The sequence below is a fragment of the Mirounga angustirostris genome, unplaced genomic scaffold (genome assembly GCF_029215605.1).
Source record: "Mirounga angustirostris isolate CCGP_5_RB_7025 unplaced genomic scaffold, mMirAng1.0.hap1 SCAF_3, whole genome shotgun sequence".
Classification (NCBI taxonomy): domain Eukaryota; kingdom Metazoa; phylum Chordata; class Mammalia; order Carnivora; family Phocidae; genus Mirounga; species Mirounga angustirostris.
In genome coordinates, this window is record NW_026991711.1 from 183901278 (window position 1) to 183928409 (window position 27132).

Below are 27132 nucleotides of genomic sequence, written 5' to 3' on the forward strand. Positions count from 1 at the left end.
TGCTAGTTAGAGGGCCCCTGCTGCTCTGGACATTAGGAAGGATTTGCTCTTCAAACCTAGTAATAGAGCAAGAATCCACAGCCTTTAGATGAGTGTCTTTTCCATTGGTGATGATGGGAGTGTAATTCAAGGAGAGTATTGGTGTTTAATAAAAATGAATCACAAAAAAAAAGCAGTCATAACGCACAGATTTCTGGAACAATTTGGCTTTTTGACACATGAAACATTCAGACAATTCATAACTATAAAACCAACGTTTAGGAAAAATTATTGAATAAAAGCAAGTGATCACACTAAGGACACTCACCAGGGATCTGCGGCCAAGGGCTTGATCCACCTGAATGAGCACCTTATTGACGCCATGTGCATGGATTACTTCAAGTCTTGGTACTTAAAAAAAATTCTGTCAGGTTTCTCTTCTCTTCCAGAAGACTCTGACTTATAAGAGAGGTTCTATGCCCTGGGTTTAAAGTTTATATATATTAAATATAAGTATATCTCTTAAAACACAACATGCATTATAATGTTGAAAACAATGACTTTCATCATTCATAGTAACGGAAATATTTCCTAAAAGGGGAATTCAATTTTTTTATAAGAATCTTAGTGATGATTAAACTGAATAAATATCAATTTCATTCTTAGAAATAAAAATAATTTCCAGTTATGTCATAAATATATTTTTGAGAAATGAAAGAGAGGTGTATATAATGCTCATATAAAAGTTATTGTCTCATTTTGTTATGTGGTATTTTCTACTACATAACATTTGCCCTTGAAAATCCAAGTTAAAATTCACTTGAGTTTTTTTGTTTTTGTTTTTTACTTTTTGAAACTAGGAAAGGAACCCTTTAGTATAGAAAGACACACTTTGCACACAAACAGCAAATACATATAAAAATATTTTTATATAAAATGGTACCACTGCTATGGAAAACATTTTGGCAGTTCCTCAAAAAGTAAACACAGAATTACCATATGATCTAGCAATTCCACTCCTAGGTATATACCATGAGAAGTGACACTATGTTCATGCATAAACTTGTATATAAATAATCATAGCAGCCAAAAATGTCCAAACGTCCATCAACTGATGAATGGGCAAGCAAAATGTGCTACATCCACACAATGGATTTGGCCATAAAAATGAATGAAGTACTGATACATAGATGAACCTTGAAAACATTATATTAAGTGAAAGAAGTCACATATTACATGGTATCATGTATATGAAAAACCCAGAATAGGCAAATCCATGAAGACAGAAAATAGAGTAGTAATTGTCAGGGGTTGGAGGAGGAGAGAATTGGGAGGTACCGGGTTTCTTCTTGAGGTGATGGAATGTTCTGGAATTAGCGGTAATGGTTGTGCAACATTATGAATATACTAAAAACCACTGAATTATAAACTTTAAAAGGGTTCAAACAGTGAATTTTATTTTGTGAACTTTATCTCAATAAAAGAAAGAAAAAAGAATTTGACTCCAAGCACTCTGTATCTTTGATAAAAGATCTCTGGCTTAAAGGAATGTCTTGAAATTGAAGTGTCTTGAAATTGAAATGCCTCATCTTAAAAACTCTGGCTTCTCTGAAGACCTGTACCAATGAGAATTGGGTAGAGAGAGGAAAACTGGGAGTGTTGGAGCTATTTTTAAATTTCTGGATAAAATCTGGATAAACTAACTCAATGCTGTATTTACGGGAGACTAGTTCTCCAAGTAGGTGGTAGAACCACCTTCCATGATACAGTTTGAAAATCAAGTAGAAGCAGAATCACTCTGAGTGCCCAGATCATTTTCTATCCCCAAATCCATCGTTTTAAATACTTTTTGAAGCTGCATTCTGGGAGCAAGTCTCAATAAAACAAATTATTGATTTGGAAGGAATACACATACTGGCTTGAATCATTCAAAAGGTACTCGTTATTTTAAACAAATAGGAAACAGTCAAAAATTAAAGAAAACCAGGGACATTTGCATTTAACCCCCAAACAGACACATGATGCAATTAATCTCCACACATATTGTGATAAGGGGTGTACAAAAAGGGATTTTATTAAAATAGAGTGTTGTTGTGGTCACTTTCAGAACAAGAAGTGTTAGGGCCTGATCATGGCCCTAACACTTAGGAGTTTCTCAATACATTTTGTAATTGAATGGCTGGCCAGCTGGATGCATGGTTGGGTGGACAGATGGACCAATCCGCAGAAATCTAACTAGTCTCTCATGAGTGAAAGGACCTTGCTGATTGGGAGCCGTCAATGCATCCTCATCATTATGCACTTAGTAAGCCCTGTGACAATAGGGATTTTGTCTTTTTTTATTCACAGTTATCCCCAGTGCTATAATAGTGCCTGGAATACATTTAGTGCTTTATATATATAATGTGTTGGATGAATGAATTTACAGAAGATACTTTGGGACCTTTAGAATGTGAATCAAATATATTTAATAGAGGATATAAGATAAGGCCAATACACATGGGTTGGTAGAGGAAAGGAGAAAGAGGGAGATGGAAAGAAGGATCATACAGCCTTGGGGGAAGTGGAGAGAGAGTGATGCTGATTACATCCGGGACCCTCTGCTAAGAGTGCTGTGCACATCAAGTCACTTACTTCACCACAATTTAGTAAGGAAAGTATTGATTCTGTTGTAAAAAACAAAACAAAACAAAACAAAAAAACAAATTAGGTCCATTTAAGTAATTGGTGCAAAATCACAGAGCTAATAAGTGGTAGAATTGGAATTTTTTGATTCCAATATGTATCTCTTCTCCCAGTAGACACCTAAGCATGGCAGCCTGCAGATGTCTGCTCTCATACTCCCCTAGGAATGGTTTTTAAATTATGCACACCCCCTCTTCTTTTTTTACAAGTTAACCTCTAAAAACTTTCATTTTCTCTTTAAATAGTTGCAAAGTATAATTTGGAACATTGTACATGGTGACCTAGAAAATAACAACAGTTGCAGCACTATTTTTTTAAAATTTTTAAAAGATTGATCGATTGATTGACTTGAGAGAGAGCAAGAGAGAGAGAGAATGAGAGGGAGAGGGCAGAGGGAGAGGAAGAGAGAATCTCAAGGAGAATCCCCACTTAGCACAGAGCCCAACACAGGGCTCAATCTTATGATCCTGAGATTATGACCTGAGCTGGACACTCAATAGTCAAGAGTTGGATGCTCAACCGACTGAGCCACCCAGGTGCCCTACAGCACTATTTTAGATGTAGCTAATGGACCATCATAACCATCATAAGGATGGTTCTCACCACCATCAGTTTAAAATTCATGCACACAAGTTCTTTAACAGCTAGAAATTTTATATCATTTTTCTTCTTGAATTCATATTTCCATTCCACTCCCCTACATATCATAGTGCAATATATTTTTATACTTGAAAATCTTATATTGATCACCCTACCATACTTCTCTGCAACAAAAATATGTATATAAATTACTTTTTATTTTCTATGATCACAAATCTCTAAGTCCTAAATTTTTTTCACCTGAATTTATTTGTCATTATGATGAGAAGTAGTATATAATCCACCAAAACCAAGTAAATTTAAATTTTGATAAATAATTATTCAACACATTACAAATGAAATTTTACTGGAAATGTAGTTGACAATGAATGAATTGGGCTTTTTGGTTTCTCAAATAGTTTATTTAGCCCAGATCAATAAGGAGATCTGGTCAAGAAATGATCAAGCAACTGTCCTGCTTCCATTTTAGTGTCTTAAAACTGTAAATTCTAATAAACCTATTCACAGAAAAAAACAAGTTGTGAATGGAAGGAATTTGTTCTATATATCACTCAATGCTTTGAACTTCTCCTGAGTTGTATACCAAAAGCAATATAGAATTCATCATCAAGAATCATTTTGAGTGATCTATCTGATAAGTCTTCCTCAATTGCGATGAAAGCAAAAAGTTGGGAACCACCTGGCCCTGGGATGTGGAGTCTGAGAGGTAGAGTGCTCTCTGTTCTTAGCACCTGCGTTTACACTGCCGTGTCTGGCCTGCAAACAGTTCTTGTCTTCGGGGCAAAGCAGGGTGGTAACATCTGGGATGCCTGGGGGTGGGGTTGTGCTTCTCTGGTGTAAAGTAGCAAAAGGAAAATTATGAAGGGGTTGGTTAGAACCTGAATCAAAGGCCCATCTTCAGATTGAACAATTCTAAGAACGAGTATCTATAGCAGTTGAGAATCTAAAAATTGATTCCTTTACTTAATTTTCCAAGATGCCTACACAACTGTTAGGAATCTATTTGTGTCCCGAGGTGTATGTACCTCATCTTGAAGATCTCTGCTCTAGATGAGCTGCTAAAGGTAAAAAACAAAAACAAACAAACAAAAAACATGCCATGTTCACTGTTTGACCTGGAGCAAGCCTTGGATGACCATGTGCTTATCCCACATGACTGTCGAGCCCAAAACTAGCCATGAAGAAGTCATGGAGAATTTATAACTGTTCTCCTGTCTAAGTTGCACCAATAGCTGAGCAGAGGGCCCATCTCATTATCAGCTGGACACCATGAACATCGGTGTGCACTGTGCCCTACGGTTCACATAGGAAATCCACAGCAATCTGAGAGGATTTTCTTTGCTGCAACTGCCTGTGTTAAGAGCATAAAAACTTTTGTCTCAACCAAGCTGTTGACTGCACCAAACAAACAAAAATACTCTCGCTCAGAACACTGTCCTTCTAATCTACCTTCTCACAAATACATGGCTGTCATTCCATGGGATTGGACTCACTGACCAAGGCGGTGAATTTCCAATGGAGTCTATCATTAGTACATTAAAAAAAAAAAAAAAAATGCTTTAACAACCCAAAGGGCTGTGCCACTAAAAGGTATGCAAATAGCAGCTTTGGGAGAGTGCCTACCCAGGAAACTTCTGCCAAAGTTCTACACCTTTCAAAGCACATGCTTTGTTTGGCCAACTGTTATTCTCAGGAAGGGAGCATTCTCCCTAAGCTACTGCGTCAGGACCCACTCAGGCCCCACCTTCAGCCCAGCTAAGCAAGGGTGCGGCCAGATTTTCATCACCCAGCCACAGCGCAGAGGAGGAGAACCACTGGACCCGAAGGCAGCCAGACCCAGACCTGGACCTAGAACTCTGACTCAGGGCTGGGGAGGATGGTGCAAGAAGATAATCTGGATCAGTCCTCTTGGAGCTGAAATTAGGAAAGAGAGGAAAGGGGGGATAAAGGAGTAAGGAGGCGTCAGGAGATACATCTGAGGTACAGTCAGCCACTCGAAGGCTGGGACAGGTCAAGGTGAAGGACAAGCCTGAATTCAGAGGAAACATATATTCTCAGTAATCATAAAATGCTGTTTTTAAGAGAAGAAAATGCAAAAGGAGAAAGACGGAGTGTCTATGATGAGAGAATGAAAGACTAGCTCATTCCTAAGAGCTGCCCCATTTCTGATGCAAGCTTAGAGCTTATTCCCTTTACCTGAGTAAACTGACGTGTCCAGCCAAATCTGATGAAAAGCATTGCCCCATCCCCGCAGCTGGTCCCAAGGCTATGACACCCCAACGGAAGCTCTCTTGGAGGTTCTGCCAGAGGTGGAACATAAGCACTCTGGACCTTCGACACAGGTTTCACTCCACAACCCAAGTAAGGTGCCCAGGCTCTTTCCCAGCCTCTATTTATTTCAGTCATTTCTAGCATGTATATTCAGTAAATGTCATCAGCTTCTCTTCCTCCACCTCCCTGGGCTGGTTCTTCTTTTTCTTCACTCCTTTATGAAAGTTCCTGGACTCCAATTCCCCTGGGATTCCTTATGAGTCTCCACTTGATATTTTCCAAATACTATGTCTGGGAACAAGATCTGAGATCTTCCAAATCATTATTTCTACTATGAGGAATTTGTTTTCTCTGAAACCCAATCTTGAAAAGAAATACATCCTGCTTGGGTTCTCATCGATTGGGGGATGGGGCGGGCAATGGTCAAGATTAGAGGACCAGATTGCAGGAGACTGAGTATTAAAATCTTCCAGTCACAAAAAGGTAGTATAAGTACAATGTCTTTTTTCTTTCCAAGTAACATTAAGTCTTTGACCTCTTCTTAATAATAACATTTTTGTTCTTTCAGTGAAATAAATTCCTATTAACTTAATGTCTACATGTTCTTTCCTTTGACCTTCTGACACTGAGCTATCTGAAGACTATCTTTCCAAGGCAAAAAAAAAATTTTTTGTGGTCTGAACACCTGTTTGAATATACCTTTATCTTTTCCAAATAGAATGCCTGAAGGCTCATCTTTGCAAAGAAATAAGCAAAAGGCCTCAAAAGATAGAAGGAAAGTGCTTCCAGGAGAAGAATGACATGCTCTGTCCACCTTGGTGGCTGGATATCTCCCTTTGAGGTTTACACTTTCCCTGTTAAGAGATGATCTGACCTTTCCTCAACATTCAAGCTGATTATTTGGTTTTGGTCCTTTGAAAATCCCATATTCTTAGATTGACTCTACCTTCAGACTTTCAAAGAGTTCAGGTTGGTTTGAGCTTTTTAGCAAAAACAGTCAATCTCAACAAATATCACAAGGTATTTAAAGCAGGTCATGAATCTGGGTGGTCCATGGACCACTGGAATGTGGTTGCAGCTCCATGTGTTCTCTGAGAAGCAACATGGGAAAACTTTGAGAACTACTCAAGTAAATTCTTGAGAATGACTCAGTTCCAACTTGACCAGAATGTTGTTGGATTATGACCAAGCCCACCCCCACTTTGCCCCCCCTCCCCCGACCCTCCAGGTTCAGTTGAATTGTTTGAGAGTGCTATGGAGTCTTTAGTTGACCTTGGAGTTCAGTTTGCTAGTCCAGAGCCAATTGGACCATATCTCAGCTAACCTACTACTCTGCCAACATAGGCTTTTATTATCATTTTCTCATTGAGAACTCCTCTGAATATCAACAGAAAAGTTGACAATAACCATAATAATGTCACCACTTGGAAACCACATGGAGGTGATATATGTTCCAAAAATATACAATTGATTTTCAAAACCAGATGGTCCCTTTACCTCTAAGTTAAGAATGACATTCTTTTTAAAGATTTTTTTTTTTTAATTTTTATTTATTTGACAGAGAGAGAGACAGCAAGAGAGGGAACACAAGCAGGGGGAGTGGGAGAGGGAGAAACAGGCTTCCCGCTGAGCAGGGAGCCCGATGTGGGACTCGATCCCAGGACCCCAGGATCATGACCTGAGCTGAAGGCAGACGCTTAATGACTGAGCCACCCAGGCGCCCAAGAATGACATTCTTGACTCAGAATGCTGTATGTCTCTTGCCAAAAACAGTAATCCCCCAGGCTGTTCTTGGTCTGTGATTTTCCCCTCGGGGCAGGACTGGGGTGACTCTGTATGAATTCTCTGGAACTTTCAGACCTCTGGGAACTGCCTTTGTGTTGAGCTCTGGAAGTAACACCCTACGATCCCAGCAGGCAGGGCCCACTGTGAGGCTAATGTCTACCTTCAGTGACTTCTCCCCTCCTCCACAGATACAGTCTGCCTTCTACTCCTGGTACCATGTGCTCTCACGTTAGGGATAAAAACAGGCTGTGGAGTTAGAAAGACTTGTGTTTAGATCTTGATCACTTAGCAGCAGAACCCCAAGCAAGTATGTACCTCCTCTTAACCCCTGACTTCTCAGCATGTGAAATTACAGGAGTCTAAATTAGCACCCAGCATAATGCCTGGCACAGTGGCTCAAGAAATGTTTGTTTCCTTCCTTCCTAATTCCTTGTAGGAGCAAAAGAGCTCCCATATATACTATATTAGAAAAAGGTTAGAAAATTGGGAACTAGAGCAAGCCTGGAAAGAACTCAGAGAGAAGGCAAGATTGATCTGAGGAGGCAGGAAGATCTGGGGAAATGAAAAGAGGAATAAGCTATGAGAGTCCCTCCTGAAGTACCTTTTAAACACGAGGAGAGAGAAATTATGGAGGGGGATGAATCTTCGGTTAGCAGTCACCGAGTCAACATAAATTGACTCTTAGAGGACACCAGGAAAAGGTTGGCATTTGGTGTCACCAACCAGAAAACCAGCCCCTTCTGTGGTAACTGCTGCAGCTCTCCCCACCCCCACCCCATTACACACACTCTTCTTAGACCTCCTTCTCTTCTTCTGCCTTCCTTTCCTTCCTCCTCTTCATCATCACCATCGTCACCACCATCCCCACCACAAGGAAGTATAATGAGCGGCATCTCCAGAGGGCCACCTAGGTGCTAAGCACAGCTAAGGGCTTAACTCAGTGCTGCGGCCTCCACAGTCACCCTATGAGGTAAGTAATATGATTACAAGTAAGTCACACAGGCAGTAAGTGGCACACGCAGGATTCAAACGCCAAAGCTTTCCCTATTGACTATTACACTACACAACTCCAAAGTTCATGAAAATTCCTGGGTGAGCTTCAGGGATGCGTGTCCAGGAAGAACGACTCTAGCCCCCAACATAGCTACAACAAGGACACTCAGTGTTGAATGCAGTGGTGCACTAGGACCCAAAGACATTCGTTTCCTGTGAATCCCAGGAAACTTGAATTCTTGTGGGAAGGTCTTAATGTCTGGAAACTGCTATAGGATGGTTGGAGATCTTAAAAGTCACCATTTCTAACTAGAATGTAGAGAAGTCAAATATCCAAGCATCTAAGGTGGTTGCGTAGGCCAAAAAAGAAGGAGAGTTCACCAAAGTGTCCAAACGAACTTGAAAGTTAAACAAAAATACTGGGGTGAGCATGCAATTGGTTCCAAAATAGGAGGAAAGCTTTGTCTTGGTGAGAAGGAGCACAGTATTCATGAAACTCTTAGGCCTTTTCTGAGGAAAGCTTAACTACCTCCTTTTCCTCTGGCTGCGTTCGCATCTTCTGCCGAGTGTCCATCTGTCTTGCTTCTGCCAGGAGTTGGCTCCTAGAAACTCAGGATCTCCTACTGGGTCTCCCCTTTGGGCAAGTCCTGGAGCTAGACTCCTCTAGGAATGCTTCTGCCACTCTAGAACCTAAGAAACATCTTAAGGGCATCCCTCAAACCTGGGCTTCAGAGCTAGGCCATCCTATAATCTGCTACAGACCATAAGAACACATTCAGTGTTTCACTGTGGACATTACACATCAGTAAATAACAGTGCAAAGCCAAGGCAATGTGCTGGGTATTGGATGAGGATGTCATGCGGGCAGAGTGGCCAAGACAATCAACAGCCGGAAGTTTCGCAAAATCATACAGAATTCCACTGTTAAAGTAAGACTGTCTCCCTGTTCTAAAATTTGAAAGTGAGATTTTTTGAAACTTCAGAAATTAAAGATAGGAAGAGGTCTATACTTTTTAGAACAAAAATATCAAGCATATAGAAAATAAAATAATACATAGAATCTTGATTATATATGAAAATAACAAGATTTGTAAATTCAAATCCACTAAAAATATAATAATGTTTAAAATTTGAAGTGATTTTCACTTAACTTGCCCAGCATTAACCAAAAAATTTTTTCTGGAGTCAATTCCATATATTTTTGGTACAACATAAATAAATAGCTATGACTTTGTTCATCCAAGAAATATCTATCAATCTCCCATTTGGTATCAAATACCATGCTAGGCACTGTAGATACAAAAATGAATTTGATTTACCTGAAATAATAAAGTATTACTTTTAAGGGGATTGGGAAAAGTTAAAGACATATATTGTAATCACTAAAGTAACCACTAAAAACAATGCAAAAAGATGTAACTAGAAGCCAAAGAAAAATTAAGATGGAATACTAAAAATGAATAACACAAAAGAATGGCAAAAAGAAGGAAAGGGACAAAAAATAGATGAGACAGATAGAAAAGAAATGGAGAAATGGCAGACCTAAATATAGCCATATCAGGGCACCTGAGTGGCTCAGTCACTAAGCGTCTGACTTCAGCTCAGGTCATGATCCCCGGGGTCCTGGGATCAAGCCCCACATCGGGCTCCCTGCTCCACGGGAAGCCTGTTTCTCCCTCTCCCACTCCCCCTGCTTGTGTTCCCTCTCTCGCTGTGTCTCTCTTGGTCAAATAAATAAATAAAATCTTTTTTAAAAATATGGCCACATCAACTGCTTTACATGAAAACAGACTAGAAATTCCTATTAAAAGGCAAAGACTGTCATACTGGATTAAAAAAAAAAAGCCAACTACGTGCTGTAAGATGTACACTTTAAATAAAAAGACACAAATAGACTGCAAGCAAAGGCTAGGAAAAGATATCCATACAAACAGTACACATAAGACAGACAGACTGGCTTTGCCAACAGCACATAAAATAGATTTGAATACACAATTATGATCAAAAAGTTAATATACCAGAAAGCTATATAAATATTATAAATATATGGGCTTCATAGCAGAACACCAAAATACCTGAAGTAAGAACTGAAAAACTAAAAGAAGAAATAAATAAATTCTCAAACATAGTTGGAGACTAATGCTTCTCTTGGTAACTCATAGAACAAGGTAGAAAATATTAGTCAAGATACAGAAGATCTGAACAACACCATCAACCACCTTGCCCTAATTTATATACATATATATAAACACTACACTCAACAACTGCAAAATATATATTCTTTCTAAATGGATGTTGTGTGTTCACCAAGACAGACCATACACTGGACTATAAAACAAGTCTCTAGATTTCAAAAGACTGAAATCTTGCAGAGAATTGAATCAGAACTCAACCATAAACCACCTAGGAAATTCCCAAATATTTGGAAATCAACACACTCCAAATAACCCATGGGTCAAAGACAATATTTTGAACCGAATGATAAACAGCATATCAAAATGTATGGGATACAATTTACCGAGCCCAGAGAAAGAAAATATAGCTATAAGTGTTCATAGTAGGAAAGAAGAAAAGTCTAAAATCAATGATCTAAGCCCCTATTTAGAAAACTAGGAAAAGAAGAATAAATTAATCCTGAAGTAAAGGCTAAGGAATCATGAAGGTAGAAAAGGAACTCAGTAAAAGAGAAAGCACTCAAGCAATAGAGAAAAATGAAAGAAATTCTAAGTTAGTTCTTCAGTTTTTTGAAAGGGCAAATAAAATGGATCTACTTGAGAAATTACCCATGTCAGAAATGACAAAGGGGAAAACATTACAGATCTACAGGTATTAAAATGATCATTACAGAATCTTCTGAACACTTATATACCAATAAATTTGACAATGTACAAAAAATGAACACATTTCATGAAAGATGAATATTATCAAAACTGACACAGGAAGCAATAGAAAATCTGTATAGCCTATATCAATTAAATTCATGATTAATTAATTGAGTCATTCAAAACCTTCCACAAGGAAAGCTCCAGGGTCAGCTGGCTTCACTAGTGAATTCTATCAAATATTTAAGGAAGAAATGATACTAATTCTTCACATAATCTTATAGAAGACAGAAGAGAGAATGCTGGACAACTCATTTTATGAGGCTAGTATTACTCAGATACCAAACAGGCAAGGATATTACAAGAAATCTACAGATTGATATCCCTCATGAACATAGACACAACTCTCCTTAGCACAACATTAGCTAATCAAATCCACATATATGTAGTTCAAATTACCTAGGATATCATAAGCTATTTTTTAAAATAACAACAAAGTTGGAAAACTTACATACCCTGATTTCAAGATTTGCTCTAAAGCTATAGTAATAAAGAAATGCAGTATTGGTGAAAGAAGAGACATGTCCATCAGGGGAACAAACAAACAAAAGACCCAGGGGCACCTGGGTGGCTCAGCTGGTTAAGCATCTGCCTTCGGCTCAGGTCATGATCTCAGGGTCCTGGGATTGAATCCCACATCATTCTCCCAGCTCAGCAGGGAGCCTGCTTCTCCCTCTCCCTTTGCCCCCACTCATGCTTTCTCTTGCTCACCTCTCTCAAATAAATAAATAAAATCTTAAAAAAAAAAAGAAAGACCCAAATATAGATGATTAATTGGTTTTCTATGAAGGTGCTAAGACAATTTAGTGGAGAAAGAGAAATCTTTTCAGTGAATGGTGCTGGAACAACTGGATAACAATACAGAAAGGAAAATTTAAAATAGATCCTTGCTTCACACCATACTCCTAAATTAACTTAAAATGGATCATTGACTTAAACCATAAAAATACTACCAAAGAAGAAAACATAGGTGAAATCTTTGTAACCTTAGCGTAAGTGAAGATTACTCAGATAACAAGAAAAGCACAAACCAAATAAGAAAACATTGATAAATTAGGCTTCATTAAAAGAAAAATATCTGCTTTAAAAAGACACCAATAAAGAAATGAAAAGATGAGCCAGAGAACGGGAGAAAATATTCATAGTAAATATATCTGGCAAGGATATTGTATCCAGAATATATAAATAACTATTATAACTCAACAGTAAGAAGAGAAACAATCAATGTTTTTTTTAAATGGGGAATACATTTGAACAGTCACATCACAAAGGAAGTTCTATGAATGGTTAATAAGTACATGAAAAGATATTCAACATCATTAGTTATCAGGCAAATGAAAAGCACACCAACATACCACTGTATAACTATTACAATAAAATTAAAAACATTGAGGATACCAAAAGAATGCACCACAAATATATGGAGAAACTGGAACTCCCATACATTGCCGATGAGAATGTAGAATGATACAACTCCTTTGGAAAACGGTTTCTTTTATAATTAAACATACATCTAGCCATTTCACTTCTAGGTATATATTCAAGAGAATGGAAACAGGTGTCCACACAAAGCCTTATACAAAAATATTCAGAGCAGCTTTATTTATAATAGTCCCCAAACTGGAAACAAATCACATGTCCAACCACTGGTAAATGACATTTAAAAAGCTGCTATCCATACAATGGAACCCGACTCAGCAGTAGAAACAAACCACTGTTATACACAACATGGATGGGTTTCAGCATCATTCCGCTGAGTCAAAGAAGCCAGACACAGAAGGGCACATACTGTTTGATTCCAGGTATGTAAAATTCTAAAAAACACCGAGTAATCTACAGTGACAGAAAGCAGATCCATGTTTGCCTGGGAACAGGATTAAAGAGAGATGGACTACCAAGGGGCAAGAAATGAGAGAAAAGCTCTGTATCATGATCTGTATCATGGTTTCACAGGATGAATGCATCTTGGATTGTGTACTTTAAATAGGTACTGTTCTTGGCACAGAAATTACAGTGCAGTAAATTAATTTTTGTGCTGCATTTATTATGTTAAAAAAAATCACCCTCTGTCCCTGCCCTCTAAGGCCTTGTAATCTAGAAAAGTAACATACAGTACAAAAAGTTGATTTGGGACCACCCTATTCTATTCTAAGTAGTGTGAAATTAGCTGTAAAGTAGACAAAGAAGGGTTTCTGGATGCTTTAAAATAAGCAAGCAGGGTGATGTAAGTGATAGGCATTACTAACATTCACCAAATATTTCCGGCTCTCTTTCCAGGCACGTGGTAGACTTCATTTCCCCATCACTTACAAAATGAAGTGTGGCCAATGAAATGTGAGTGTATAAGTAGTATGTACTAGAGCAGCTTCTGATTTGGCACATTCTCTTTCCCTTCTGAAGAGATCAGAGAATATGTTGCATGGGAATTTCGAGGAGGTTCCTGAGTGACTATGATAGGCAGAGCATCTTCCCCTTCCTTACCTCCCCACACTCAGTGATGAAAATGTAAGGAAAATGGGGAGAAAAAAATCTTATTACCGTAAGCCTCTGAAATTTGGAGACTGCTTATAAGTGCTCTAAGAGTAAGCTGTCCTTTTCCACACAACGTGCTATTTTAGGTAGAGCTCTGACAATGTTTTAGGAGATGAGTTGCAGAGAGAACTTGCAGGGGACGAGCTAGAAAGCTACCGCCATCCTTAGACGATGAGCGCAGCATGAGGCCATGTGAATCCTGAGGGAATTGGTTACATCATTCAACTTCCTTCATTCAACAACAGTAAAGAACTCCAAAAAGACCCCTGCCCTCATGGGGCTTCCACTCCCATGTAGGGAAGCAAATGCTATGCATTTAAGCACTGTGTAGAAGACAGACATGATATTGAGATTTTGAAAAAGGAGCAAAATAATAATATCGAGCTTGTCAGAGGCAATGGCCACTTCGCTTGGTTCAAAAACCCTCATCTGCCATCACTGTAAAACGTAGAGGTCTCTGTGTCCTTTGTACAGACAAAAAGAACCATCCCCACTTTACTTTTGCTTTATTACATTGGATGGGGTAACTGGGTGATGGGTATTAAGGAGGGCAGGTGATGTGATGAGCACTGGGTGTTATACGCAACTAATGAATCATTGAACATTATATCAAAAACTAGTGATGTACTAAAAAAATAAAGACAAATTGAAAAAAAAAAAACAAAATAAAAATAGAAAAATAAAGAAACAACAGTGGAAAAATCAACTCTCTTGACCCCAAGCCTATTTTTTAAAAAATCAAGAATTCCGGTTTACTAATACCACCTAGTGAGTGTACCAAACATTTTGTGTGTGTGACTATTCTTTTTTATTTATATTTATGTATAGTTGACCTAGAATGTTATATTAGTTTCAAGTATACATCACTGTACCAAAGGGAATGTATGCATGCGGGGGGGTGGGGAGTGCGGTGAGGAATGGGAGGTGAAATTTGGCTTTTAGACAAGCCACTTCTCAAAGTTTAATGTGAGGAGGATCAGCTGGAGACCTTGGTGAATGCAGGCTCTGAATCAATGGGTCTGGGGTGGTACCTGAGACTCCGCATTTCTAACCAGCTCTCCAGGATGCCAAAGCTACTGCTCCCAGGAATGCCAAGTAACAAGGTTCTAGATGCCTTAGTAGTTGGTTGACCTCAAGGGAGCAGGTGGGGTATGTTTGGCTATCACCCCTTTCCTACTGAGCTGAGAAGAGCATCTCCATCTTGTGCCACCATTTCTCATTAGGTTCCCCCACTTTTCCTTTATGCAACTGGAGAATCAGATCCCAAGATAAGATTATTTTGTGAAGACCCTGGACAGGGGGCTTCTAATGCATTACTGCACTGGATTCCTGCAACTCCTGGCGGTGGGTGCTATGATTATGGCCCATTTTACAGAAGAGAAGACCCCAGACCAGAGAGGTTAGCTCATACTAGTAAGTGTGCAAAGGATTCAAAATCCATCGGCTACCCCAGAGACCAAGCTCTTCGCCACTGCTTCCTCCTTACCGTGTTTACATCACAGGGTTCTTTCCTGCTCTGTTGCAGCGTCAGAAGTGACTTGCCGTTGACTGCTGCCTCCCAGTTCAAAGTTAATAAAGCCAAGTCTGATCTTCTGTCAAAATGACTTGGTTTCAGGAAAAAGCAATTAAAAACCAAAATTGAGAGATCTTCTGGAATTCGGCAAAAATAAAAAATATTTAGCACTAGCATTGAGGGGTTTTCTTTCTTTTTTTCCTCTAGGAAGTAATGCCAGGTCTTGCAATATTATCACACTTGGAATTCTTGGACACTTTTATTTCATCAACCGAGCACCTGATGTCCTATCTAACAAGAGTGACAAGACAAGTTTCCATAAGAGGTTTCCCTGTCAATAGGGAGAAGCTACTACGTCCCACACTGCAATATTTGTGGCCTGAACACACCTAAGTCTTAATAGAGAGTTTAATATATGTCCTTTTGATTTTCCCACAAAGGAGAGGCCCTAATTCAATTCAGCTAACTGAAATATGCATGTAAAACGGTAGGTCTCAAACTTGGCTGCAAATGGGAATCTCCAGGGAACTTCTAAACACACCTGAGTCCTACCATTGGAAGATCTGGTGTGATGGGTTCGGGATGAATTGGGTATCGGGGTTTTTAGAGGTTCCTTAGGAGATTCTAATGCATAGCCACAGTCAACAATCGCTGGCATGAAAAACAGAGGGAAGACAGTAAAATTCACTCATCCAAAAAGGGGGGGAGTTGTCTTCATTCACTGTCAGGGTTTTGCCTACCTACATAGCTACGTAGGTCTAATATAGTAATAGACCCTATTCTAATTGCGAGCAAGTGGTTCTCCACAATCAGTGACCAAAGCACATATTTCACACATGGTACTTGATGACCAACTACTGCAGATTGGTCCTTAAGGTGGAGATGGAATTCAGGTGGTCTGTGAACTTGTATGGCAACAAAAAGTACAGTCTCTTTTCACTAACCTTTCCTGGAAGTTCAGCATTTCATGCAGTTATGAATATAGGCAACAAACTACAATCGTTTTGGCAGCTCTTGAGAGGGCACCTGTAGGTGTTTCCACGTCACATTTTAGTTTTGCTGTCAACACTAGTTTGCGATTACAGGTGTTGGACAGATCTGTTGTTAGCTGCAGGTATTTAGTGCGATAATAATGTCGCACATCTGTCACGATATCATGACTTTAATACACTGATACCTGTATTCCAGTAAAACTGATTCTGATTTAATTCTGTGATTTTGTGTATTTAATGACATGATTCCGAAAAGGGGTCTAAATGTTTCCCCAGGGCCAACGTGGTCAGTGGCACAAGAAAGGGCAGGAGCCCTGCTCTGAAAATAGCGCCCTAACAAGCCAGGTCCTGCGCCGCCGCGAAGGGCACCCTCAGGAGGGAGGCACCCTGAACAGAGTTGGCGTTTGGTTTCCTCTGAATTTCCGCAGATAAGATTTACCCTGAAAAGCCAGTTCAGCGCAGCAGAGAATAGGATGAGCTTTCTCTTTCCCCTCGGCTGCCTCTTGCTTTTGGCATTCCGGAGTGCCCAGACTGCCAGGCTGATAACTCGAGCCTCCAAATTCATCAAAACACAGCGCCCAGTTCAAGCCCGGGCACAGAAGCCCGGGAGCCAGACAAGCTCTCCCCTGGTGACCCCGGGACCCCAAGTCCCCAGCCCCGCGCGCCACCCCGCGCGCCCCACCCTCAGTTGCCACGCTTCCTCCACTGCCCACCCCCCCCCCACCCCGGACAGGTGCCCAGGGACAGCGATTGCCCAGACTGGGTGGTGGGCGCCTTACCTCGGAGCCACCCTCGGCGCCGGAAGCCGCCTGGTCGCAGCGCGCGCGGCGCCGCACCTCCTGGCTCCGCCGCGCCCAGACCCACGCGCGCCGCGGCGGCCGGGTCTCGGCGCTCCCACCGCCCAGGGCGGCGGCTGCGAGTCCGCGGCGGGTTGAGAAGCCGAGAGCGGCGCGATGGCACCGCCGCGGGAGCCGGCAGCAGGCTGGGCCGCTCGAGTGCGGCCGCCCGGCGCGCCTGCCGCTTAATCTGGGCACCGCCGCTGGCCACTCCCCCCCGCCCCGCTCAGCCGCCTCCCCAGCGCACACCCCCAAACTCCCCACCTCCGACCCGCGCCCCCCGGCCCCGCCTCGGCCCCGGGACCTTGGGAGCATCCTCTCCGAACCCCTCACCCTGGATCCGCGCCCACCTGCCCCGCAGCGCACAGTTGTTGTTTTTTTTTCCTCGCCCGCTGGGCACGATGCCCAGGTCGGAGGGACATGGCCTGGTGAGTTGAAGGGGGGGGGCGCGAGGGCGGGACCTGAGCCACTTCTCCCCTCCCTTGGAGTCACAGTCAAAAACAGTGGGGAGGGACGGACGGCGTGGCTGAGCCCTACAAAACCCGCCCCGGGCGGGCTGGCGAGGCGAGCTTCACAGCCAGGCTCCCCAGCCCGCGTCGCGCAAGGGACGCGGTGGCCGCAGAGCCCGCGGGTCACTGGACGCGCCGGGGCTCTGAGCGGGCGCCCACCATGAGCCCCGGGACGGCGCCCAGGCCGCCCGCGCTGCTACTGCCGCTCCTCCTGGTGCTCCTGGCGGCGGCGCCCACGACAGGCAAGGTGAGCGACGGGCGGCGCGACGCCCAGCCCCTCGTCCCGGGAACGCGCGGGGCTCAGGCCTTGAGCCCCTGCCCGGTGCGTGCGTGACTTTGGGCTCCACGCCGGTGCCTGGGCGGGCGGCTTGGGGATGCGTGCAGGCCGGCATGCCCGGGTAACAGGTGGAATGCGCTGGAGGAAGGCCGGTGGAAGAGGAGAGGAGCAAGCCTGTCTGGTTCCCTCTGAGTCAGGGATCCTGGGGAAAGGCCTCCAGAGGTAGATGATAGATGGACAGATGGACGGATGGATGGATGGATGGATGGATGGATGGATGGTAGATAGATAGATGATAGATAGTAGATAGATATAGACGTAGGTCTGGGATAATGGCTAAGGATGAGAACACCAGCTACAGAGACATGCTATGTCATACTGGTGAATCAGAGCAGGCAGCATAGCCTGGCAGAAAGCATGGAGGGCTGGGGGAGTCCCAGCCCTGACATTTCCTAGATGTCACCTCACACTGAACTCTGACCTCTCTGGGGCTCGGTTTCCCCCTTGTCAAAACTCAGACTCCAGTGTTCCATCACTATTGTTGGGAAAAGCTAATGCCATCACTGAAAACTTATTAGCACCTTAGAAATAAAACTCATGTTAGGATGAATTAAGCTATCTGTCACTTTGATTTTGATTCATAATTTGAAAGATCCCAGACTCATTTAAATGCACTCCATATTTCTTATTCTTTGCAAAGATAAATTGGGTGTCCCCCAAACTATTACAACTCCTAGTTGACTTACTTGATTTGAACTTGTGAGAGTAAAATTTAACTTGTCAGATGAGTCTGTGATTTATACACTTAAAAAGTTAATGTGGGTAATAGTGTAGCATAAGTTTCATTTCCAAAGATGAGCAGTTTTACAACTTCATGATTGAGACTATAATTGGAAGTCAACAGTCACACAAATATGTGTTATGACCATATGTAATCTAAGTACTTTTTCTTTTAAATTAAGACATGAAAGATGAAGCTAAAACCCTCTTTGAGCATCCTTATTCTTCTCCCCCTTCCCATCTAAACAAAGGTCATCCACTCACCACTTCATGTTTCTTTCTGGACATTTTCTATGCATTTAGGTACACACAAATAGACCCACAAACAACATATGGTTGTGTTGGTGTTTTTTTAACATAATCGATACCATGTTATATGCATCCTTTTGCAACCTATGGATCTGTCCATGTTAGTATGTGAGATACAGTCACCTCTTTTTCTTTTTGCCCTGTTGCATGATTTTCCACAGTATACGAATATGCCAAAGTCAATTGAACTATCCCCCTGTCAATTTACATTTAGGTTACTGAGTGTTTTACATTCTAAGGGATTTTGTAATCCATGTAATCTCTTCATGTAGCTGGTTCCAACAAAAATGCCCTTTGCATAGACTAGGAATGCCCAACTCAATACTTCTGGGTATGGTATATTAAACTCATCCAAGTCGGTGTAGATTATCTACCAACTTTAATCCAAGAGCAAGTAAATACAACAAGCAAAAAACCTAAAGAAAGTATATGTTGTGGGAAGGCCAGAGCAGAGGTCCTGAGCAGGGTTTGCACATCCTTCTAGACTCCAAAGAAGAGGAGAGGTAGGGGAAGTGTTGGGAAATGAGGGGTACATAAAGATCAGCCTGGAAAAGTGATGCTCTGTGATCATACAAACTCTAATTATGCCAATTTTTAATTATATGGTCATATTCCCTTATTACTTTTTACATGTAACTTTTTTTTTTTTTGGTCTTGAGTTTGGCCAAATCTTGATGCCTTCTTGCTGATAATACAATTAACCCATTGTATTATTTTTATCATTGCTTGAAGCAAGTTCTTGTTAAAATTGATGAGAATGATCATTTCCATTGCACCAACTGAATTATATAAAAATTGTCATTAGAAACCATGAAATGTGTGTAGAAAAAAGGAATCATAAGTTAACCGGTCACTGGTCGAGAGGATGCCAGCATGCCTCCCTCCACAAGGTAACTCTGGTGCTGGACAGGGCACTTGACCTCTCTGAGCCTCAGGTTTCTCCTCTGTAAAATGAGGGAGTTGAAAGCCCTGGAGGGGCCAGCAGGTGAGATAATGAATGAGTCAGGCTGTGGGGTGGGGGGCCGTCTTCAGGGCCAACCATTTGTTGGCATTCTAGAATTCAGGCTCAGCAATGCCAGAATCCCTGCTTTCTTCAGGAGAGAAGGGGGGTGGGATGAGGAGTGGATGGATCCAGTTTCTATTAGAAATCTCTCAAACTCTAGATGTTAGCAAATAAGTCAAAACTTTGCAAAACACACAGTGGTTTTTTTGTGGTTTTTTTGTTTTTTGTTTTTTTGTAAAGTGCTGAACAAACACAGGGCCAAATAATGTACACGTGCAGGCTAAATTTAGCCTTTGGGCCATCGTATCTATCATCTTGGGGCTGCGCCCCTTAAGAACATATTTTGCTTTCAATTTCTGCAATTGTACTTTAGCAATTTCTCAAACCAGGGAGGTAGTAGTGGTGTTGACCCCACATTCTGAGTTCAGACAGGGTGGAACTGTCCACCCACACAATTTGTTCTGAAGTCCCGTCAGTGAAATCCCTCTGTGGTGCCAGGCCTGGCTGCTCAGTGCATCCTCAGGTTTATTGCTATTCCCAGGCCCAGCTGGTCAACCTGAAACTGGGAAGCGTATTGCTTGTTGCCTCAGGCCATAGATCGGCTAGAGGGAGCTCCTTCTCTGATAGCTGCAGAAGGTGAAGTTCATGTCTGAAACATGGCTTCTACTTCCTCTTTTTGCCTTAAAATTCCAGACAGAGCAGAAATGCAGCAAGCAACTATCAGAAGCTGAGTAACAGCTACATTTTAGGGAAGATGCTTTCTCGACTGATTTCATTTTAAATTTTAAGAAAAAGTAAGTTGAACTGGGAAACGTTCCAAACAAACAAAAAGTAACGTAACAGCAACATTAAGTTACATAAGAGTAACATCTCTCCCTTTACGGAAAACAGTACATGAATACAAAAAGTCATACACACATTCTTTGCCCCCTCTTTTGTGCATGGTTTTGTATTTACACACACTGTGTGTGTGTGCGTGTGTGTGTGTTAGTCACAGTGAAAAATAAATACTATTGTTTTGTGGTCCTTCAAATGCAATGAATGGTTTCACATTAATAGGTACCTTTTGGAGCTTGCTTGCATCAATCAATATAACGGTTTTGGATTTCATCCATGTTGATACATATAGATGTGATTCATGCACATACATATGGATGTAAATAAAGCACAGTTTATTTTTCCATCCCCCTAAACACAGGAAGTTTGTTTCCATGGTCTTGTTTCGGGAAGTTGGAATGTAACATCTTTGTATAGGTGCCATTGTGACAACTAGATTGTGAATTCCTACACAGGATTCAAAGAGGGCTATGCGAGAAAGCATATTTTAAATTGTATTAGGAATTGTGAAATGGACTCCAAAAGAGTTGCACCTGTTTCCCTACATCCTCAGCAAAATTTGGTGTGTTTAGATGCTCATGAGTACAAAATAGGATCCTGTTTTGACTAGTGAGTTTGTGGATCTTTTCATGTTTTAATTGGCAGTTTAGATTTACCTCCGGGTGAATTCCATGGACAACCCTTTGCCTATCGATCTCTTGTGGCCGTGCCCTTTTCGTTGCTAATAATTAGGGGTTATTTATGTATTTGGATGCCAAACTTTTGCCATTTAAGTGTGCAGCAAAGATTTCATTCCATTCTCTGGTTTATCTTTTCATTTAGTTACTGGTGCCTTAACATACAATTTTTTTTTCACTAGACTCTCAAACCAATCCATGTTTTCTTGATATTTTGTGTTTTGTGTCTTGTTGAAGTAATCCTTTTCTTCCCCAAGAGTATAAAAATGTTCTCTGACCTTAAAAAAAAAAGAAAGTTTTACAATTTAACTCTTTTACATTTGGGACTCTTAATCCTGGAATTGTTTTTTTCTACTTAAGGAATATGATTTTATCTTTTTCCATATAGATGACAAATTGTTCCAACATTATTTATTAAACAATGCATTCTTTCCCTCAGGGCTTTGCACTGTTATATCTGCAAACATGTGTACCAATCACTCATTCATATACAGGTCTGTTTGTATTCATTTATGGGTCCGTTTATTTAGGGCTTTCACTTCTCACTATGTTTTAGAGTTTTCTGTTTCTTTAATTTTTCAGATATTTTCAGTACAATTGTAAATTTTTTTTTTCAAAATTTAATAGCCTAACTATCAAAGATATAGCAAACTGGTTGAATTTTGTATTTTGACTTTACATAAGCAACTTTGAATCTTTCAAATGCATTTGAGGCTAAAAACCTTCCCCCAAATACTGCTTTAACTACACACACACATTTTAACAAGCACTATTTTAGCATAATTATGTTCAGAATCCTTTCTAATTGATTTCTTCACCCTATGGGTTATTTAGATACTTATTTCTTAATTTCCAAACATAGGGAGATTTTTCTAGTTAATCTTTTTTTTATGAAATTATGATAGAGATGATATTCTGGCCTCAAAGATAGATATATATATCTCAATTAGGTCAAGATTTTTTAATCATGTTATTAAAATTACCTGTGCCCATGTATTTCTTATGTATCCTACTCAGTGGATATTTAATCTGAGAGTCTATATTTTTCATCAAATCTTCAAAATTCTCAGATATCCCCTTTTTATACTTCTCCTTTCCCGCTATCTCTACTCCTGGCATTCTTAGGATGCATCCTGGACTTTCTCGTCTTCTCCTCCAATTCTCCTAACTTCTTATAACGGAGACCTTTCATATGCCACTCGGATCCTCTGGGCCCCACCTTGCTCGTGGGCTATGGCCACTGACTTACCCCAGCTGCCAGCTTGACCACAGACTTTGCACATGAAACAGTCTATGGTTTCTCTAGACTCCACTCATGGTTCCCTGTTGTCCTTTAGATGGAGGGTATTAACCCCTGTGGGGCACATCTTTAACCCGTGGGTGATGGGAGCCATTGCATAACTTCTCTTCTCCTCACAGAAGAACTTGGTTAGAAATGCAGAGGTTCACCCAGCCTCTCCATGAGACCAATCCTCAGATGGACTTGAGACCCAGGGGTAGCATATCCAGCTTCTGTCCCAGGCACTGCTTCTCCCACGTCTATGAAGCTGCCTCACATCTTTCTTTCAATTTCTAATTCTCTCTTCTGCTGTTTGTAAGTTTCAGTAGCTTGTTCAATCTATTGTAATTTTCAGTAATGAAAAAGAACTCTGGATGGAACCGTTCAACTGGGTTTATAACCCCATATCTATTCATTACCAGCTTCTACATTTTTTGTCTCAATTTTTTTATCTTAAAATGGAAGTAAGAGACAGAGCTCAGGATTTTATGAGGATTCAGTGATTTGATACACATAACGCATTCTTTACCATGCCTGTCACAGAGTAATCATTCAATAAATGTTAACTATAATTATTTTTATTCATTAAATTTTAATTTCAGTGACTACTCTAGGAGTCCTTTTTGGAGTCTAAGTCTGTCTGGGGTTGGGTTTTTTGTTTTGTTTTGTTTTGTTTTTTTGCCTTTTTTTTTTTATAGATTTCCCCCTCCATCTTATGCTTTTAATCATTTTACACATACTCATTTTATACCCAATCCCCTTCTCATTGTTTTTCTATGATTTCTATGTGTCTTCTATTATCACCCATGGGGAGACCATGTGAATGAGAAGTTTAGGGAAATAAAAGCCTCCTCTGTCATCAATCAGCCTGCCCCACCCCCTCCATTCACCTCATTGCTCACAGATTGGAGCTGTTCTGCCCTGGGAGGAAAAAAAAGAACAAAGTAGTTCTGTGGCTCCCAGAAGAATTTTTTCCCATTAGAATAGACTTACATCGTAATGGTTTGGGAGGATGGAGGGCCCCAAACATGTTTCCTTTTGTCTTCTCAGGGCCGCCCTCCTCCAGACCCTCCCACTGCCCATTTCCTCCAAACATTCTGACTTCCATTAGATGAGGTGGGGGTCAAGGCCAACAACAGCAAAGCCACCAGCTTTCTCTCTCAGCCTCCTCAACCTCTCTGAGGCGGGCCTTCCTCCTTGAGCATTTCTCTGGGCTTATAATAACTAGTTTGCTTTCAGACATGATCCTTGGAAAAACTGAATTAAATGAAATCTGTCTTTGCATTTCCCTTATAAAATTTCCCTGTTATGGAGAGCACAGCCTTAACTGTCTAGTGTTAACTATGAGTAAGGGTAACTTTGTCAAATATTGCAATTGATGAAAACCCTCAAATTCAGTGTCCGATTCCAACAACAGAGCTGTCTGGCTTGCAAATGCCCTGTGGTCCTTCATCCGTGTGCATCTGACCATACTCATGCTGTGGCCTTCAGCCAAAAAGCGTCCATCCACTATGGAGTAAAAGATTTTCCAAGATCAGTGAAAGCACATGGTGCCCAGAGTGTTTTTGTTCTACAAAGTATATATCTGGCCCCCGCCTAGACTTTTTAATCATAACAGACTTTCACTGTAAGTTATTTATTTCACCTCTGTTTTCAGTTTCAGAAAATAAGGAAACTGAGATCATATCAACTTCTTAACAGAATAGACATTTTCCCTCTCAGGCCTCCCACCGTGGCCTTGACCAGTTACATAATCCCTCTGAGATGTCTTCATCTCTAAAAATCAGATAAGAAAGCCTCTCACTCTGAGTTCTATGTTTATCTCCCAAGGTATCATCGCTGGCTCTTGTCTTCTGAAAGCACCCATGTCAGTCTTTTCAGCCTTCCTGGGCTTCCTTGTGCATCTGCCAGCTAAGACCTCTGGCTTCAGATACATTTTCTAGCCAAGACTGAAGGAAAGTATATTGGTTCTATCATTTTTCCACCTTACATGGTTTCATAAGTTCAGATAAATGAACATCGGTGTCCACATTATGCAATAGAAAAACGTGAGGCATACCAATGAGCCACATATGTAATTTTAAGTTTCTCAGTAGCCACATTAAAAAATAAAAAGAAACAGGTAAAATTAACTTGAATATATTTCACTTACGCCAACACATCCATAACTTTATCATTTCAACATGTAATCACTAGTAAAAACACTAGTAGATATTTTACAATCTTTTTTTCATAGTAAGTTTTCAAAATCTGCTATCTATTTTGCCTTTCTAGAACATCCTACTTCAGAGTATCTACACTTCAAGTGTCTACAGCCCCGTGGGGCTACCATCTTCGATAGCTCAGACCCATATATGTGGTGTCCAGATATGAGAGGGAGATGTTGTCCATAAGATCATATCTCTGAATGGAACACATTTTGTTTGCTGATTTGCCATAGGAAATAAGCACGTTGTCAAGATGACAAACTTCAGTTAAAGACAATAAATCAGCATGGATTGTGCCTAAGTATCTGTGCAACTTTTTCTCCAGAAAGTTAAGATGGTTGACCTTGGCTACAATGCTTAAAGTTGCACAAATTACTTTGTATACTTTTAGTCATATTGCTCCAGTATCAAAATATGAGTAAGTTGTGTACCTGAGGAGTTGAAAGAACATCACAAAACAGTGATCATTTGGCAAAAGGAAAGGAGAAAAGGAGAAATATATTGGAAACCAACTTGCCTTTCATCTTAAACTATAAACTAAGTTATCACTACAACTTAGCCAGGCAAGAGGTTTAGTGTTCCTTTAAGCAAGTTACTTCCAAAAGAATCTCTGCTTTTCTTAAAGTAATAGTTATATATAACTATAGTACCATATTTATTGCAGATAAACTACTCACCAGGACCCACAGCTCTTGTCATCTAGCTACAATTATTTTATTATTATTATTAAAAGCAGGAAGGAGATAATAGGACAGGGACATAGGCATGTGGGCTAGGTACTGGAGATTCACTGATGAAGAGTCTGCATCCCTGGCCATGGTGGAGTTGGGTGTCCAGGGGAATAGGGGAGAGAGACAGCAGCTCAGTAAACAAACATATAACCGTAGATTGGGGTACCTGCTAGGAGAGAATAATGTGGTGATGGAGGAGAGCATTTACCTTAGCTAGAGGTCCTTGGGGAAAACCTTTCTGACGAAATGACTCACAGCCTTATATGGAGACTGAGGAATGTGGGAAGCACTGAGGAATGTGATTCAGGCCAAGGCCTCTCAAGAGTGAAGAGAGGTGAGATGCTTCTGATGTTATGGCTCCTGGGTTGTCAAAGAATAAAACCAAGACCAACAGAAGTTTTAGAAAAAGAAAAAGAAAATGCTGAGTTTATTTACTCACCATGAGGGAATACATATACTGGGTATTTTACTAGAGGTGGGGTAGGGGATGGGAAGCAGGGAGGCAGGGTGCTCCAGAGGGGGACAGGCTCATGGTGGTTGTGCTAATTAAGCAGGGGAATTGCTCCCTGGGTAAGCTGAAATAAATCCACAGGATAGCATGTGGGTGATCATCCTATAATTTTAATGTTTGCACTTAACAAATTAATATTTTAACAAAAAAGAGACAATATAGTATATTTATGCTATTCACAAGACAGTTGTTGCATTAATAATGGATGAGTAATGAATTCACACTGTAACTTGGTAACGGGCCCACATGTAAAGAGATGTGATGAAAATGTTCTTTCCTTCTTGTTGATGTGTCTCTGTCATCCTCGCTTCAACCTCACTGGGACGGGTTTGAATTTGCCAAATGTGGCTGTGAGGCCCAGGGCCAGAAGCTAAAGCTGGGCCAAAGAGCCCTTGTCCTAGCTGACAGGTCCCGGGCCAGAGAGCATTCCAAGCCAGGGAAGAATGAAACCCAGCGAAGGCTCTCCCAGAGGAGGTGAAGAACTCCTCACTCATGGGACCCACAGCACCAGCTTCCTCTCCTGGTGGGTGCTAGTTAGGAAGGCAGAATGTCATGTTGAGCCCTTCCCCAAGCCCACCCCAACTAAAATCTGCATACTGATCAGTTCCCCAGGAGATTCCATTCCTGGGTACATTATCATCTGAGAACTGTGCCAGCCTTGGTAAGGACTCTAAAGGGTCCCTCAAGGTGCAGGGGGATGGCACTGGGGCGTTTCAAAAGAATTGTCACATGATCTCTATTTTAAAGACTTGTATGACTGACACACAGAGAGGGTTGACTGTTCTCCTTGGGAACCGAGCCTAGGTAAAAGAGAGGTGACAGAGCAGGAAGCAAATCTTGGTGGTGCTTTTTTTTTTTTTTTGGATTCTGTTGGCTTTGCAGTCAGAGAGGAATGGAGGAGAAAAGTCTAGATCAACACAGCAGTTGCTCAATGTGTCCCTGTT

The 27132-nt window shown here is 41.0% G+C and overlaps 2 protein-coding genes across 2 annotated transcripts in view; one reads left to right on the forward strand and one right to left on the reverse strand.

The window, feature by feature from the left end:
- COL4A4 (collagen type IV alpha 4 chain) overlaps positions 1-17259 on the reverse strand; it is a 122272-nt gene extending 105013 nt beyond the window's left edge. Inside the window, exons 1-3 of the mRNA XM_054505988.2 lie at positions 17012-17259; positions 15214-15377; positions 308-460 (exon numbers count right to left, since the gene is read on the reverse strand). Of these exons, the coding sequence (XP_054361963.2) occupies positions 308-369 (62 nt within the window). The 5' untranslated portion in view covers positions 370-460; positions 15214-15377; positions 17012-17259. The remainder of the gene's footprint in view (positions 1-307; positions 461-15213; positions 15378-17011) is intronic.
- A 325-nt stretch (positions 17260-17584) lies between these two features.
- COL4A3 (collagen type IV alpha 3 chain) overlaps positions 17585-27132 on the forward strand; it is a 127826-nt gene continuing 118278 nt past the window's right edge. The window contains exon 1 of the mRNA XM_045867844.3: positions 17585-17824. Coding sequence (XP_045723800.1) covers positions 17738-17824 — 87 coding nt within the window. The 5' untranslated portion in view covers positions 17585-17737. The remainder of the gene's footprint in view (positions 17825-27132) is intronic.